Source organism: Sycon ciliatum, chromosome 6 (genome assembly GCF_964019385.1).
Source record: "Sycon ciliatum chromosome 6, ocSycCili1.1, whole genome shotgun sequence".
Taxonomy (NCBI): domain Eukaryota; kingdom Metazoa; phylum Porifera; class Calcarea; order Leucosolenida; family Sycettidae; genus Sycon; species Sycon ciliatum.
In genome coordinates, this window is record NC_088648.1 from 18,911,240 (window position 1) to 18,925,247 (window position 14,008).

Sequence of the window (14,008 nt, forward strand, 5' to 3'; positions counted from 1 at the left end):
AGTCGACTTCTGGGACGCCGAAGACGAATTTCTTGGCGCTCAGGGTAATGCCGTGCTGACGGGCGCGGAGCAGAGCGTCACGAACGTGGGTGAAATGAGTCGTCAGTTCCGTATCGTACACAAGACCATCGTCAACCACTTTTACGAAGTTGGTGAGGCGATCGAACGCTGCGTCGGTACGGGAGTTGAATACATCACCAGCCGAGACAAGGCCCTGCGGGTTGCGAAGAAACTGGTACCGCCCCCACGGTGTGATAAAGGTGGTGAGCGGCTTGGCATCGTCGGACAGCGGGACTTGGCAATAGCCATGTTGGGCGTCGAGCTTCGTGAAGTAGCGGGCTTTGCCGATGGCTGCCACTGCGTCATGTGGTGTACGAGCAGGATGGGTGGGTCTACGTACCTGATCATTCAGCTTTCGAAGGTCCACAGTCAGTCGCATCTCAGTAGTGCCCTTCTTCTCAACGAGAACGATCGGATGGCACCACGCAGAGGGTTCTGTGACTGGCTCGATAATGCGATCATCGACCATACTGTCCAGTTGGGACTTTATCTGACCCCGGTAGGCAAACGGTATGGTGCGAGCAGTGCGGACGCAGCTGGGTTCTGCACCTGGTTCCAACTGAATGTTCATGGGCGGACCATCCATTGGTGGAAGCTGTGAGCTGTCGAAAACGTCGGCAAACTCTTCCAGAAGCTGCTGTTGGAGCTGCTGGGCAGTGTTGGGTTCAGTACGGGCAGAACGGACAAACACGGAGGGCCAAGAAGCAGGCAACAGATTCAAGGCACAGAGGCTTTGGCGGGATAGCAGTGCCTCATCCAGGCCTTTGTACACGTGCAGTGTGGTGTCGTGTGTGACGGAATCGAGCGTCAAGGTCGCCTGGATCTTGCCAAGACTGGTCAAGGGTGCACCATCAGCGGTGCGCACAACATCCTTGTCGGTAGGCAGATTCTCAATAAAGTCTCCGAGGAGCTCGAGGTGTGCAGGGCCAATAGCGTTGATGTCACTGCCGGTGTCAGGAAGCCAGCGCAAACTGATTGGCTTGTCCGCAGACACGAGCTGCGTGTTGATGGCTATGGTAGCCCCTTCACGGGAGGACGCGGCACGTTGCAGCTTCAGCTGACCGACAGTCCTCTTAGAAGCAGACAGACACATGGATAAGAAGTGACCGGTGCGTTGGCAGCCGTTGCATTTGCGATCCGCAGCAGGGCAGGGTCGCTTGCTATGAGCGGTGCGGCCACAGTTGGGACACTTGTTCGGCGAGGGCTTGCTGCCAGACTTGGAATCCTTGGCTGCGGGTGCTCGAGCTTGCTTGGATGCCATTCCTTTCTGCTTCTTATAGCTGGAACGAACGGCACTCATGGACGCGTCTCCAGTGGCCTGACTGTGGATACGTGACGAGGTTTGACTGGCAGCCTCCTCGGCGCGGCATAGGTCGACGCAGGTTGCCAGGGTTAGATCCTTCATTGCCAGCAGCTTGTGTCGAACGTCATCCTGCAGGATGCCAGTAACAATGCGGTCTCGCAGAATTTCATCCGTGTTAGCCTGGAGCGACTGCTGGCATGTTTGACACATACGCCCTGAGCATGTCGAACAGACATCCAACCCGGAGAAGTTGCACGCATGAAACAACTCCCTCAGGGATGTGTACCACGCGTCGAACGTCTCTCCAGGTTGCTGGGCACGGCGATAAAATTCAATCCTGTCCAGCAGGGGGTTGCGCTGGCGCCGGATGAACTTGCGTAGTTCGACCATGGCCTCCGGGACATCATGGGTGTTTGGCACCACAATCACACCTTCACGCACGAAACGTCTCAGGTCCTCATCCAAGGCCTGCCTAAACGCGGCCATCCTTGTCTCGCGGGGCTGCGCTGACAACAGCTGACACCGGGAGTAGTCCTCCCAGGCCTCGCTCCACGATACAAATTCAGCTAGATTCGCCGACGACAACAATATGGGCCGATCCACAGCGACGAGCTTGGTGGATGGAGCAGGAGCAGACGAAGCAGGTGCACTCGTGCTGCTTGCTGATCCTTGCGACATTGACTGCAACAAAGTTTGGAGCTGCGCATCGCGCTGGGCAGATGCTTGCACTTGAGCTTGGATCAGCTGCACCAGTTGGTTGATGTCCGGCTGTGACTTAGCACCATCCGCCATGGCGAAATCACAACTATCGATATCGTACTACAAGGCTACGAAAAAATTCTAGAACTTTGAAACGGACAATTTTCGAAGCGAAACGAAAACGGGCAGAGAGCAACACCGTGGGCTACTCTACAACTGCAATGGAACTACTAGTATACTAAGACTACAGGTAAAGTAAGATGTTCACTGCGCAATGTTGTGTCAACAAACGCAAACACACGAGGCAGGGTTTGTGACTTATCTTTCCGAAGACAAAGAGAAAAAGACTTCTTGTCCATAGCAAAGGACAGGCAGAAAACCGTGATGCATGTGTGTACTAGTATGCGTTCACACGCGAGTGCAAAAGGGCAATGCGTACAACAGGCAGAACATATATGGATACACCAGTGGCAATACAGCAAGTAGCTGAGGAGGACCAGTAATGAAATGCAATTTGTACATGCACGAGAGAGCAGCAACAGTCCGGCGGACAGCCAGACTGGGGAGAATTGCACCAGGGCCAATGATGCGCAGTGTGCGGCGTTGAACATTATCCAGACGTTGGATGTGGCTGGCTGGTGCGCCCATCCACACAAGCGGGGCATACTCCATCAGGGGCCTCACGAATGCCTTGTAGACAGTCGTTCGGCCAGCTGGCGTTAGAATGTGGGCCGCTCGTCGGAGAAAGCCGAGGCGCTGCTGGGCGCGGATGGTCACGGTCCTGAGGTGACTAGCGAAGGACAATTTGGAGTCAAATCGGACAGAGTAGATGTGCCCGTCATGCAGAGTAGGCTCGCAGCCATAAACATACACTGGTACAGCGGCACCAGAGCCGTCTCCCGGTAGCACACTCACCGTGTTGCCGTCGAGGACCACGCCAGTTTCAACCAGCTCGTCACGCAGGGGAGCATTGCTGAGGGTGAGGACACAAGTGCCAGGTCTTCCATGGAGGTCAATTTGCAGTACTTCTTTCAGGGAGTGTCCAGCAAGGACTAGCGCTTTCGCGATCACCAGATGAGGCGTCTTCCGGTCGCAGGGGAAGTGTGCCACTGGCCTCTCCATCGGAGCTCGAAATTCTCAAACTGTCTCTCAACACAGAATAGAAAAAAGATATATATATATATATTGTTCAGGAGAACTCGATCTACGGCTATTGTTCAGGAGAAGATATCTGCCACTACAAATTTTGGTTGCGGAAGTGGTTTCTGCGCCCAAACGTAGATAAAACGGAACTCCTATTCTTTCGAACTCTTCCCGATCCCCTTCTCACCTTCCGTTTCCTCGAGTCACCCCCAGTGTCATCATTATCTAGTACATCTAGCCACAAGCATCTTGGCATTGTATTTGATTCTTCTCTATCTTGGTCCGCCCACACTGACCACGTTTTGTCCCGTGTTTCACGTACTGTATGCATCATGACGTCCCATTTCTGTCACTTACCCTACAACTTACCAGTTGTAGGGTACTTGTATGTTCTTATAAATCTAACATTCTTCTACTCTTTCTTTATGGATACCCTGCATGGTCTACCATTACGAAGTCCCAACTGGAACAGAAGTCCCAACTGGAAAGGTTTGAAATTCTCAACCGCAGTATCCTCCGCGTGATATGTAGAACTGGCCGCTACATTTCTAACTCGGACTTGTGTAAAATTGCAACCTGTGCCCCCCTGCAGAGTTATCTCGATGTTTTATAGGAGTAATAGGACTCAGTCACGTCCCATGTAGCAGTCACCGTCCCCAAAGTCACTCATACAGTCAACATCACACACACACCAGTCACAATTTGCGTCTTTTGAGAAACCAGTTGTGGTGCCCACAGAATGCCGCGACTTGTCCTCTTTGCGATCACGCGTGCACAGAGTCAGAATACATGCATGTATGGCGTACAAGTAGTGCTGCTTTATGTGTCCAATTTTTATTAATAATTTTCGAATTATTGTGTCCGATTCGATATCAGTATTTTTCTTCATCCACTCACATCCAGCGTAAGGTAAGTGAAAGAGAAGACAAGAAGCAGTCGCAGGCTGGTCAATTACGACTGATGTAACGATTTTAGGAAATCACTGAAATCTGTCTCCTGTTTGGAGAGGGAATACTGCGATGGGATCAGCGATAAAAATTTGCAATTTCGAGTCGCCTTCCGTGCCGACATCGCCACAGCCGATCTCTCTTAGCGTCCACCACATCTAGAAGACGTCGACATTACCTGGAACAAGCTACATCTTCCCTACAAGCAGCGAAACTGAGCGAGAACACGATCTAAATAGGGAAACTTGTTTGCGCTGAAAAGCATAATTTTGAACGCGTTCGTTCTCCATACTTTCAAATGGCAACCAGTACCTACCCATGTCATACATCAGCGTTGAAAAGCATACTTTTGAACGCGTTCGCTCTCCATACGTTCAAATGGTAACCTTCCCATTTCATACATCTAAGCTGGTGACTTGTTTTTGGCTCTCTGTGACTTGTTTGTGACTGGTGAATGGTATTAGAGGATTTGTGACTGTATGACTGGTATTAGGGGCAGTGACTGCTATGAGAGCCCTGACTGCTGTCAGAGTCCTGCATATAATGTGCTGTGTTGTGCACGCAATTTACCCTGGCATATTCCCCCGCACCTACAGCAACTTAATTGGTTTGTTTCGGACTCCCCCACACTTAGTAAAGTCTGTCTCCTCCGAACTACCACATCTCTGTTTGTATCTTCACCATTTTTCAGCTCTTATACTAAATGGCTGGCGCTGCCCCTTCATGTCCGTCAGGCAAAGTGACTTCCTTCGTTTCGCAATCTTGCAAAGCACCATTTCAACATTTCAATTCAATATACCCGTTTAGTCTCGTTCGTCTCATGTCGGCTGTACTGCTACCTTTTCTCTGTTACTTACCATGGTATTGGTGCACCACCACACTTCTTGTACTTTCTTTCTACGCCACGGTTGGCAAACGCCCCCTCCTCATCTATATTGGCAATGATTCATTTATAGCCACTGGAAGGTGTAATAAAAAATAAATAAAAAATAAACCTGTCACAATCAACACGCTTGCCACTCAAACACTACTCAAACACTACTCAAACACTACTCAAACACTACTCTGACACTACTCTGACACTGCTCCGAGCACGCAGCGCGGACAGCATATCTGAAGTTATGTTATCAAGGCAGTGTCATGCAGAAGTCACTTCAGTGACTCTGCATTCTATTCTATTATTTCTGTACATAATTATGCTTGTATTGATGTTGCAGTGCCTATTGCTGTATCCTGGTTTCTTCTCCATAGCTGAGACTAGATCCTTTCCATGCAGTTTTCTCCCGAAGTCCACATTTCATCCCGAGTACAGATTCTATACATTTTAGTGGAATTATAAACATGAAAGAGCACATTGTCATGAAGCATATTTTGAGCATAATTTATTGATTTTCAGAGCATATTGCCAGCATACTGAAAAGCATAATCCGTGTGATTTTCGAGCATTATCCGCCGACGTCTAGGTCCTTAGGAAGTCCGCCGGTATCCCTAAGGACGACAACCTCCTCATTCAGGCCTGCAATTTGCCTTGACAAATCATCGATCCTATTCTTTAGTCGTGTCTCGCGGTCTGTGGACTGCGTCACAAATGTTGCCAGCGGCTCTACTACGTCTAAAATCGACGACTCGATCCCGGGGAGGGCGCACAACAGTTTTACTTCAGAATCCGTCAGCCCGCGAACGGCAGATCTTGTTGGAGGCATGAAGGAGGGTACGTCTGCTGGTTTACCGTGTTGCCAATAGTGAGCCTGAGATGAAGGGTGGTAAACAACCACGGCTAACTAAAAACTACATTTACGAATGAGATGAAAAAGAGAAAAGAGGAAGACGATTAATTACATACACATTCAACCTTCAAGTGTTTATTCTTTACAAAAGCCTAGCTCACATTCGACGCAACGCTGACGGTACGGGACGTACGGGCTTGTCGGGAGGGCTGGGGTGAGCTGTAAAATCCTGTACGATTCGTACGACACGACATGCAGCAGTTGTTGCGACGTTCAACGTCAAACGGCGCGAGTCATAAGGCACGGTCCGTGACGGGGTGACTTTCGGACCTATTTTCTCGTTTTTCCGGACTTCTTTTCAATTATTACTCCTTGAAAGAAGCGGAACCAAGTTCACAATACCAGTTTTTCATGAAGACCAAAAATTCGCTCTGAAAGTTTAAGCATTCAAATAATAGCCCCAGGAAATGATAGAATAGTTCGTCTGTCACGCTTCTGAACTATCCCTAAATACAATAAGTGACATGAGATCTTATGTTGCTAAAATTCGACTCCAGTCGTGCTAGCCATTCTGTGAGTTATCATGGGAAGCGCAGTGTTCGAAATGCTAAAAATTTCCAAGTACGAATCGGGAACAGTCGGCGCACGACGCCGTCTCCTGTTCACACTGGAATTGCAGCCGTTTTGTACGCTTGCGTGCCCGTCTACGCCCGTCTACGGTATGAAAAGTTGGATCGATCCAACTCTTCCCGTCGCTTCCCGATCTGTACGGTAGTACGGTTGCGTTCCCGTTGCTGGTGTTCACACTGGACGCCGTCAGACCGTCCCGTCGCTTCCCGTCGATCCTTAGGTCGCGTCCCGTCGCGCCCCGTCGAATGTGAACTAGGCTAAAAATGACGAAATTCTCTGTGGCGTACGTCTTGTTGCTTGCTGTCTTGTTCAATTTCTGTGAAGACGCACTAAGCAGAATCTCAGTTTGAACGCAACAGCTTCGTTAGATAAAATTGTTTGAATCACCAAGTTACGACAACTTATCTCAGTGTGTTTCTTATGCATCTCCAGGTGAACTTCCCTCTTAAATGCTACATCCAAGTCGATCCGATTATTCTCCTCGAAAACCGACCAGAGTCCAAGAGGTACAAGGTGGGCTCAAGAAGTAATGGGTCTTGTGCAACATTCGGTGCCACTTTGGTTGATACAAATCCACTGAACAATGACGGCACAAGCATGGACCAATGGCACCAGTGCGCTGTTAGTAACACGTCTATTTTTGCCGTAACTAACCCGAACAATCCGCTCGGCAAACTGTTAACCCTCAGCACCGCCTGGATTCTGCTGGGACAATCAAGTACGGAGTGCTTTAAGCATGTCGGTAACATCTGGCTATACAAGAGAAATCAGTGTAGTATGAAAATGTTAAAGGAAACTTACATAATGAAAAGGTAATCATTATTACGTTTTATGGAAATCGAATATTGAATCTAAACAAAGTGCAGTTCCGGTGCAACATTCTCATCCATACTATACCCACCCTCAAAGATCTTTCGAGGAAACACCCAATAGTACAAAGCATGGGAATTTATCCAATATGTAAAATAAATCGAAGTCGTTCTAACAAAGACTGTCCAGCTTACTACAAAAGTCCTTTCACACCGCACAGAATTAATTTTATGCACGTTTATACACCCTTTGCTCTTTAGATTGTCTGCAGGACAATCCGATAGCGCGCTGCAGCTCCTTGCCCAGCGAATTGGAGGCAACAATGTTACGGACCTCAGCAACGTTATGATTTCTGGGTCACTTATTTTGGCACCATGGTCGCATTTTAGCGGCATTCACTGGAGCTCTTCAGCGGGAAATGCATCTGGGCGGATCCTCTCACGTATTACGTTATACCCAGCGCCAGGAGAGCATATTACTGTCAATATTCGCACCTATGATGACTTACTGTCTACGACTAGTTCTAGAATGAAAGTTCAGGTAAGTTTTAGTTTGGCAGGATTATTACTTTTTTTGTAGGTTGCTTTTCTTTTCCTGAGCTGTGAAAATGGGGGGGGGGGGCGGAGAGATTCTGTAACAGGAAATTGGCAAACCCAGTAGAGGACACGGTTTCAAAAGGCTATACGTTGCAAGCAGGACCGGGCTCAATATTCACTTTCTATCTTGGTATTTTGATTTGAAAACATAAAATGTCACAGTGAGACTACGATGTGTTTTACTCCGAGCCAGAAGTTCATGGCTCTGTGATGACCGGAAGCGCCATACCAAACAGGTGAGTTTTTGACCTGTTGCTTCGCACGGTGACTTGAGTTGAACGTCTTTCCAAAAATCCACTTCTTCTCGCAGTTAAAAAGCTGCTCGCCTCTCGCCAATGAAGCACGTATACCAATGAAAAACTACTGGAAGCGCACACAAAGCTTAATATTTCACTGTACTGGGCGTCATGGAGCTACAGCAATAAACTAGCAATTACCTAATTTTAGAACTCAGGGTGAACGTTTAGTTTACGTGCACTACAAAACTATTCCCGTTTGGAGCAACCTCTGCGACACCATTTGAAATGGATAATCGGGCAACTTGGAGGGAACGGGCCAACACAAAGGTGTGGCTCAGTTCGATCAGAACACACTCAACATGCCAGCTTTCTTCCGCAGACATATTTTCAGTGAACTATCCACGATGATGATCCGTTTGGGTCTACAGAATTTTGTGACACACCGGTCCTATTTCAAACCGTCTCATCTGCTTATTAAGGTTCCACATGGTCCCTTTTTGTAGTGCATGTACTGGCAGAACATCATGTGAAGAGCACCTAGTGATATGGCCACCTAACATCCAGGCTCTTGGAGCGCACTGCCGATGAATATGGCAGCATAAAGTACAGTATAGGTATTAGCAAGATCTTTTTTACAGTTTCTTGTGTCCGTCACTTCCACGAGTGTTTGTTATTCGACGCTGTCTTGACCTGTGCTCCCGTTACTACAAGAGAAACTAACTTTACTATAACTAAGGACACATTATGCTTCTCTTGTAGAAGTTCGGTCGATTTCCATTGCCATCTTACGTTTTCGTCTCCAAATAGAGTTTACAATGCTTTATGACAAGACGTGCTGCAGTGTCGTTCTATGTTATGCAATGAAGGGCCGTTGATATCTTGAACTGGCAGATTGAGGTTTCTGATGGATTCTTTTATATTTATGTGCTGTCAAATTTATGTAGATTATCAGTGAGAATGATGTTTACATGCTACGCTATGGAGCAAGAGATAGAGGTCTGTATGAGCACTTGGGAGAGATGTACTTTATATCAAGCTCGCCTCTCACCGGCATAGCACTTGGCGGGGAACCAGGAGCACGAGGATACTTCCGTTTCAGATTGTTGGATGATACTGCCAAAGAAAAGAAGTCTAAAGATGGATTCTACTTGGATGTGCCATTTGAGTTGCGACCTTGTTTTGGAGGCTTCTATGGACCTGATGTAGCGGTAAGGCATTGAAAAGTAATGATGAATATAATTGGTTTCAAATGCGTATTTGTGTGTGTTGGTGGTTGAGTGCGTAAGCGTGTCACAATTCCATTTTGACTGAGTTATCTTGCCCTTGGAAAAATACCCATTTCATCCTTATGGTATTTTGTTCCTGCCACATCAAGAGTATGGTCCCTGGTACTCTGAGGACGGTATCATTCTATCACACCCTGAAGGAGCCCACCCCGATGGAGTTATACAGGCACTTGTTGTAGGATCAAAACCCGTCTTCGCTGTTTGGAATTTTTGGCGTGTGCAATGGCTACCGAGGGTAGCAACGTGCCGGGTAAGAGCGAAGGAGGAGAGTCTTTGGCATTTATAAAACAATGTTTTGATATTTAATATCAAAACATTGTTGAACAAAACAATGTAATTGTGTTTTCTTGAATTATTGTTATTGTACATCAGGTAACCGGACAATACCAGCCACTGACTCCACTGACTAAAGTGTGCTACTGTATGAACTCTTCGGCTATACAGAAGTGCAGCAAGGGTCGCTTTGTTGACATGAAACCAGGCTATTGGGCCGGTAACGTTACAACCAATAGCCGTCTCGACTCAGAAAAGAATCCTCTTGATTGGGAATCTACTGGTGAAAATGTGGTGTTTGAAACGGAGAGTAACACTTCAAACATCACGTTCAAAGAGACGCAGGTTTATGGATCATTCGTCAATTATCCGTTCGGCATTGCACAGTGCACGAATGGCCTTTGCAAGAGTAGTGCGTGGCTGTACAATGGATCGGGAACGCCAGCATGTGTTGGCAATGCCGCGGGTATCTTGTGTGGAGAATGCAGAGCCGGTACAAGACTGAAGCTAGCATTAGCGGTAAGAATAATAGCAAGGCCTACAGAATATTCAGGTGACAATGATGCGTTCAGGTTCAGCTCTCCGTCTAGTGTGTAGCAAACAACGCTGGCTTTGCCATTTCTTCGATATTTATACTTTTTATTTGGTAACCCTGAGAGTGAGCGACACACACCATGGCTTAGCATGTTTGCGCAAGCCTTCCTCTTGGACTTCTACAATCGTCGTGGAACCAATCCGACCAATACTGCATGTGCAGCATTGACCGGTTTGTTTTTGCGACGATTGTACATGATTGATTTTACTTGCCTCTTATGTGTCGTTTTACAGCAATGCGTTGATTGCTCAATGACGTCATCTATCCCACTATGGGTATACGTCATAGCCATGGTGGTAATGACAGTCCTGACATCCATCCTGCTCTTCTACTTCAATGTTGGCCTTTCACCAGTTCTGGATAGCTGGCTGTTCTTTGTGCAGGTAATATTGGTTATTATAAGTTTTTGAAATACAAATTTGCACATAATGAAAGGATATTAATTTTACATGTACATGCATATCAGTTGGCGCAACTTCCTTTGAATCAGGATTTTTTATAAGAGAAACCATGCGCATGAAGCATGATTGAAGGCACCAGAAAGCATGTTGTTCAATGATGCAACTTCAAATCTCATTCATGGTTTCAAATAGTGAACCACAGGTCAAAGATTAAAGAATGCAAGTGGAATATGTTTTCATAATCTGTAACAAAGTACCAATCAGAAGAAAGGTCACATGATCACTAGAATAGATCGGAAGATCATACATGAAGAAAGTTATGAAGCAAGGTATCAGTGATGTGCTGTGTTCGGAAGGAACTCGTACTACATGTATGTTGAAACTAGAGCCTGCCATGACTTCTGCTTCTTTTGGTTTTTATTCAGACGTCTTGGTATATCTTCCCGAACGAAGTTACATTCGTCTACAGCAGCATCTACACCGTGTTGACGTTCGGACTCGGACACGTGTGTATCAAAGAAGACCTAAATCGACTTCAAGTCAGCACTTTACTCATCATCCAACCAATCACACTTCTTCTCATCTTCCTGGCTATACGCATTGCACGATCGTACAACTACCTTGGAACACGATTGGCAAGACTACAGAGCCACATGAAACTAGTGCGAGTCATGTGGTTTGTTCTGGTTTACAGCTACTTTATGCTCACCTTCACAGCTCTCAGTATGTTCTGGTGTGTGCAAATCAACGACAGGCAGGTGCTTGCCATGGATGGTTCCGTAGACTGCTATGTGTCATCGCATCTAGGCTATGTCCTGACAGCAGTCGCCATCCTGGCCATAGTTATCCTCCCACCGCCGTTGCTATTACTCATTCGACAAACACATGGTCATATCATGTTGAAGGGTTTCGTGGACGAGGCGTGCTGCATGTACACTGATGAGTGCCGCTGGTGGTCAGCTGTGAACCTATTGAGGCGTATTGCCATTGGCCTGCTTGGATCACTACCGTTTTCGAGCGCGGTTTCCAGACTCTTGGTGACATCTGGATTCCTTCTGCTACTTCTGATGGTGCATAGCACAGTTCGGTACGTACATTTCTTTCTTTTGTAATCCATGTTACAAGGCTAATCTTGAACTGTTGCTGCTTGGGTGTCGAGAACACCGCTTAGTGGTAGGGTATCACTTGCCCTAAGCGAGGGTTCTTGGTTCGAGTCAAGTTTTTTCTTCAGAGCGTTTCACATTTCCAACTTTACCCTTTAACTAAGGAATATTTTGTACAACCTTCAACCACATGAATGTATAGTGAAGAACGGTAGTGGTGATGAGATCCGACCAGATAACTCGACCATGGGTCTCTGTGACATTACTAGCTGGGTGCACTAAGAGGAAAATATTAGAGCCAGAAGAAATGGAGACGTAAAATTGAGGCAGAGGAGGGAAAACAGCCAAGTTTGGTGACTGGCCAACCTTGTGTCTACGCCAAATAGTGCAAGAGGTGAAATGTGTAGAAGTAAACTTATTTTCCCAAGTTGAAATATTGGCCTGGTCATAAGTCTCCTTACACTTGTAAATCCATTCTTGAAACTTGACAATGCCATGATTTGTAAGTGGGGTTTATTCAACCTGATACTGTACCCTCCGCGAGTGTGGAGTGGACGATTGATCCTGCTTGATGGCCATTACGTGTTCGTGTTATGGCTGTGGTTGGGTTCACCCGCAACTGGTGCTTGTCATTCCTTGTCGCAACCAAACAAGTGTCTGCATGCAATTATGTAGATGAGCTAGACGATGGCGCAGACGAAGCGGATTTTATCATCCTCCTGCTGCATGACACCATAATTTCAGTTTGTGTGGTCTTCCTGCTTCCTTGTTCAGGCCTCTTCGGAAAGGTGATTTTGCGGGTGTCGGCTACAACACATGGGAGTCATTCATGCTCTGCATTTCCATCTGTATCGCAGGACTCTACGCTGTCATGTACGCTTCACACATGACCGAAAACTATGTGCTGTGGGCCAGTGGGGCACTCTTCCTTACGCCCACTGCGTTGGTGCTGACAGCACTCCTCTACCGGCAATGCCTAGCCGAGGAGGGAGGCTACGGAAGATTCAGGACTCTCTCCGTTCGCCGCATGTGGCAGCGTCGGCAGGAGGGACGTGGACGGGAGAGAAACGAATCACATCTGGACGAAACAGCTTTGGCCAACTTGATAGGCGACATCAGAGACCCACTCTTAGTTGATAACATTCGTGATCAACAAGAGGGTCGTCTCTAAATTATGTTGTGTGATCATGCACCTGACAGATCTTCAACAACACGAGAAACTGTATTTGCTGTAAATTAGCTTCTACTTTTGTCGTATTAGTAAGCACTCCCCAATTATGGTCCCCAAACGCTCACATGACTATCTCCACGCAGATGTACCATACACGTTCAAGCACATCTTTCGTCAGCTTCAATAGCAATGTAAGAAAGGCCTAGACATGCATTCTTGGTACCTAGACACTAATAACCATGAAGAGAGGAATGGAGAAGTACCTGGTCTTATGTATTAACATTGAATGACAACATGTTGCCATGTCGCTCTCCTCCTTTTGTATGCATACTGCAACACACATTCTGTATTGGATTACTTCAAGCTTCAGGCAATCGCCTATTCGCTTTTTGTCCTGGTATCCGTAGTCCATCCTTTCTTTTTGCGAAAAGATTAATTGAATATATTCATTGCTACGATCATGCATTATGTGCTTGCGCGGCTCTCCCGATTTTTATTACCACCTGGATGTGATTCGGAAGAACAATCTTCCATATTGGCCGTGGCAACAGAACGATAGGCATTTGGAATTTCACATTTTTTCTACTTTTGGTGTTTCAATGTTTTTTTCTTCTCATCTTACATGTACATGTTCGTACCAGCCTTTTTTTCTTACTCCCTCCTCCGTGTCATCATGCTCATGGCGTTGGCTCATTTCTTCGGTTGGGGGGGGGGGGGGGGACAGAGTCCCATGCTGTGTAAAGCATTGGATTGTACACCATATTCAAGAATTATGTTTTCACTCCTGAGTTCCTCATGAACTAGACAAGTTCATTGATTTACACTGGAAATCTAAAAAACTGTGGCGAGTGTTCTGCATGCCAGCATGCGTGACTGCAGGATAGCCGCTAAGCTACCGTATGTTTAGGCCACACTGGATCTTGGAGAACTGTACCGTCTGCATCATGTGATCTCCAACACGAGCTAGATATGCATTCTTGTTCAGTTTACTACAATGAGAAAACCAATCATCTATTCAAAAACGG

The 14,008-nt window shown here is 46.8% G+C and overlaps 2 protein-coding genes across 2 annotated transcripts in view; both read left to right on the top strand.

Moving 5' to 3' along the window:
• LOC135819562 (uncharacterized) overlaps positions 1–14,008 on the top strand; it is a 205,263-nt gene that overhangs the window by 66,276 nt on the left and 124,979 nt on the right. The gene's annotated exons all lie outside the window — the stretch shown is intronic.
• Positions 7,599–13,637, top strand: LOC135818882 (uncharacterized). Its single transcript, XM_065332080.1, has 6 exons — positions 7,599–7,859; positions 9,099–9,362; positions 9,813–10,232; positions 10,542–10,691; positions 11,135–11,796; positions 12,587–13,637. Exons 1-6 carry the CDS (start codon positions 7,665–7,667, stop codon positions 12,981–12,983), a joined length of 2,088 nt encoding a protein of 695 aa, XP_065188152.1. The 5' UTR covers positions 7,599–7,664; the 3' UTR covers positions 12,984–13,637.

Bases quoted from the DNA above. Each gene is read 5' to 3' on its own strand.
- LOC135818882 (XM_065332080.1), top strand. From the start codon at position 7,665: ATGATTTCTGGGTCACTTATTTTGGCACCATGGTCGCATTTTAGCGGC. The intron at 7,860-9,098 runs GTAAGTTTTAGT...AAATTTATGTAG, and splicing joins GTTCTAGAATGAAAGTTCAG to ATTATCAGTGAGAATGATGT. The intron at 10,692-11,134 runs GTAATATTGGTT...GTTTTTATTCAG, and splicing joins GCTGGCTGTTCTTTGTGCAG to ACGTCTTGGTATATCTTCCC.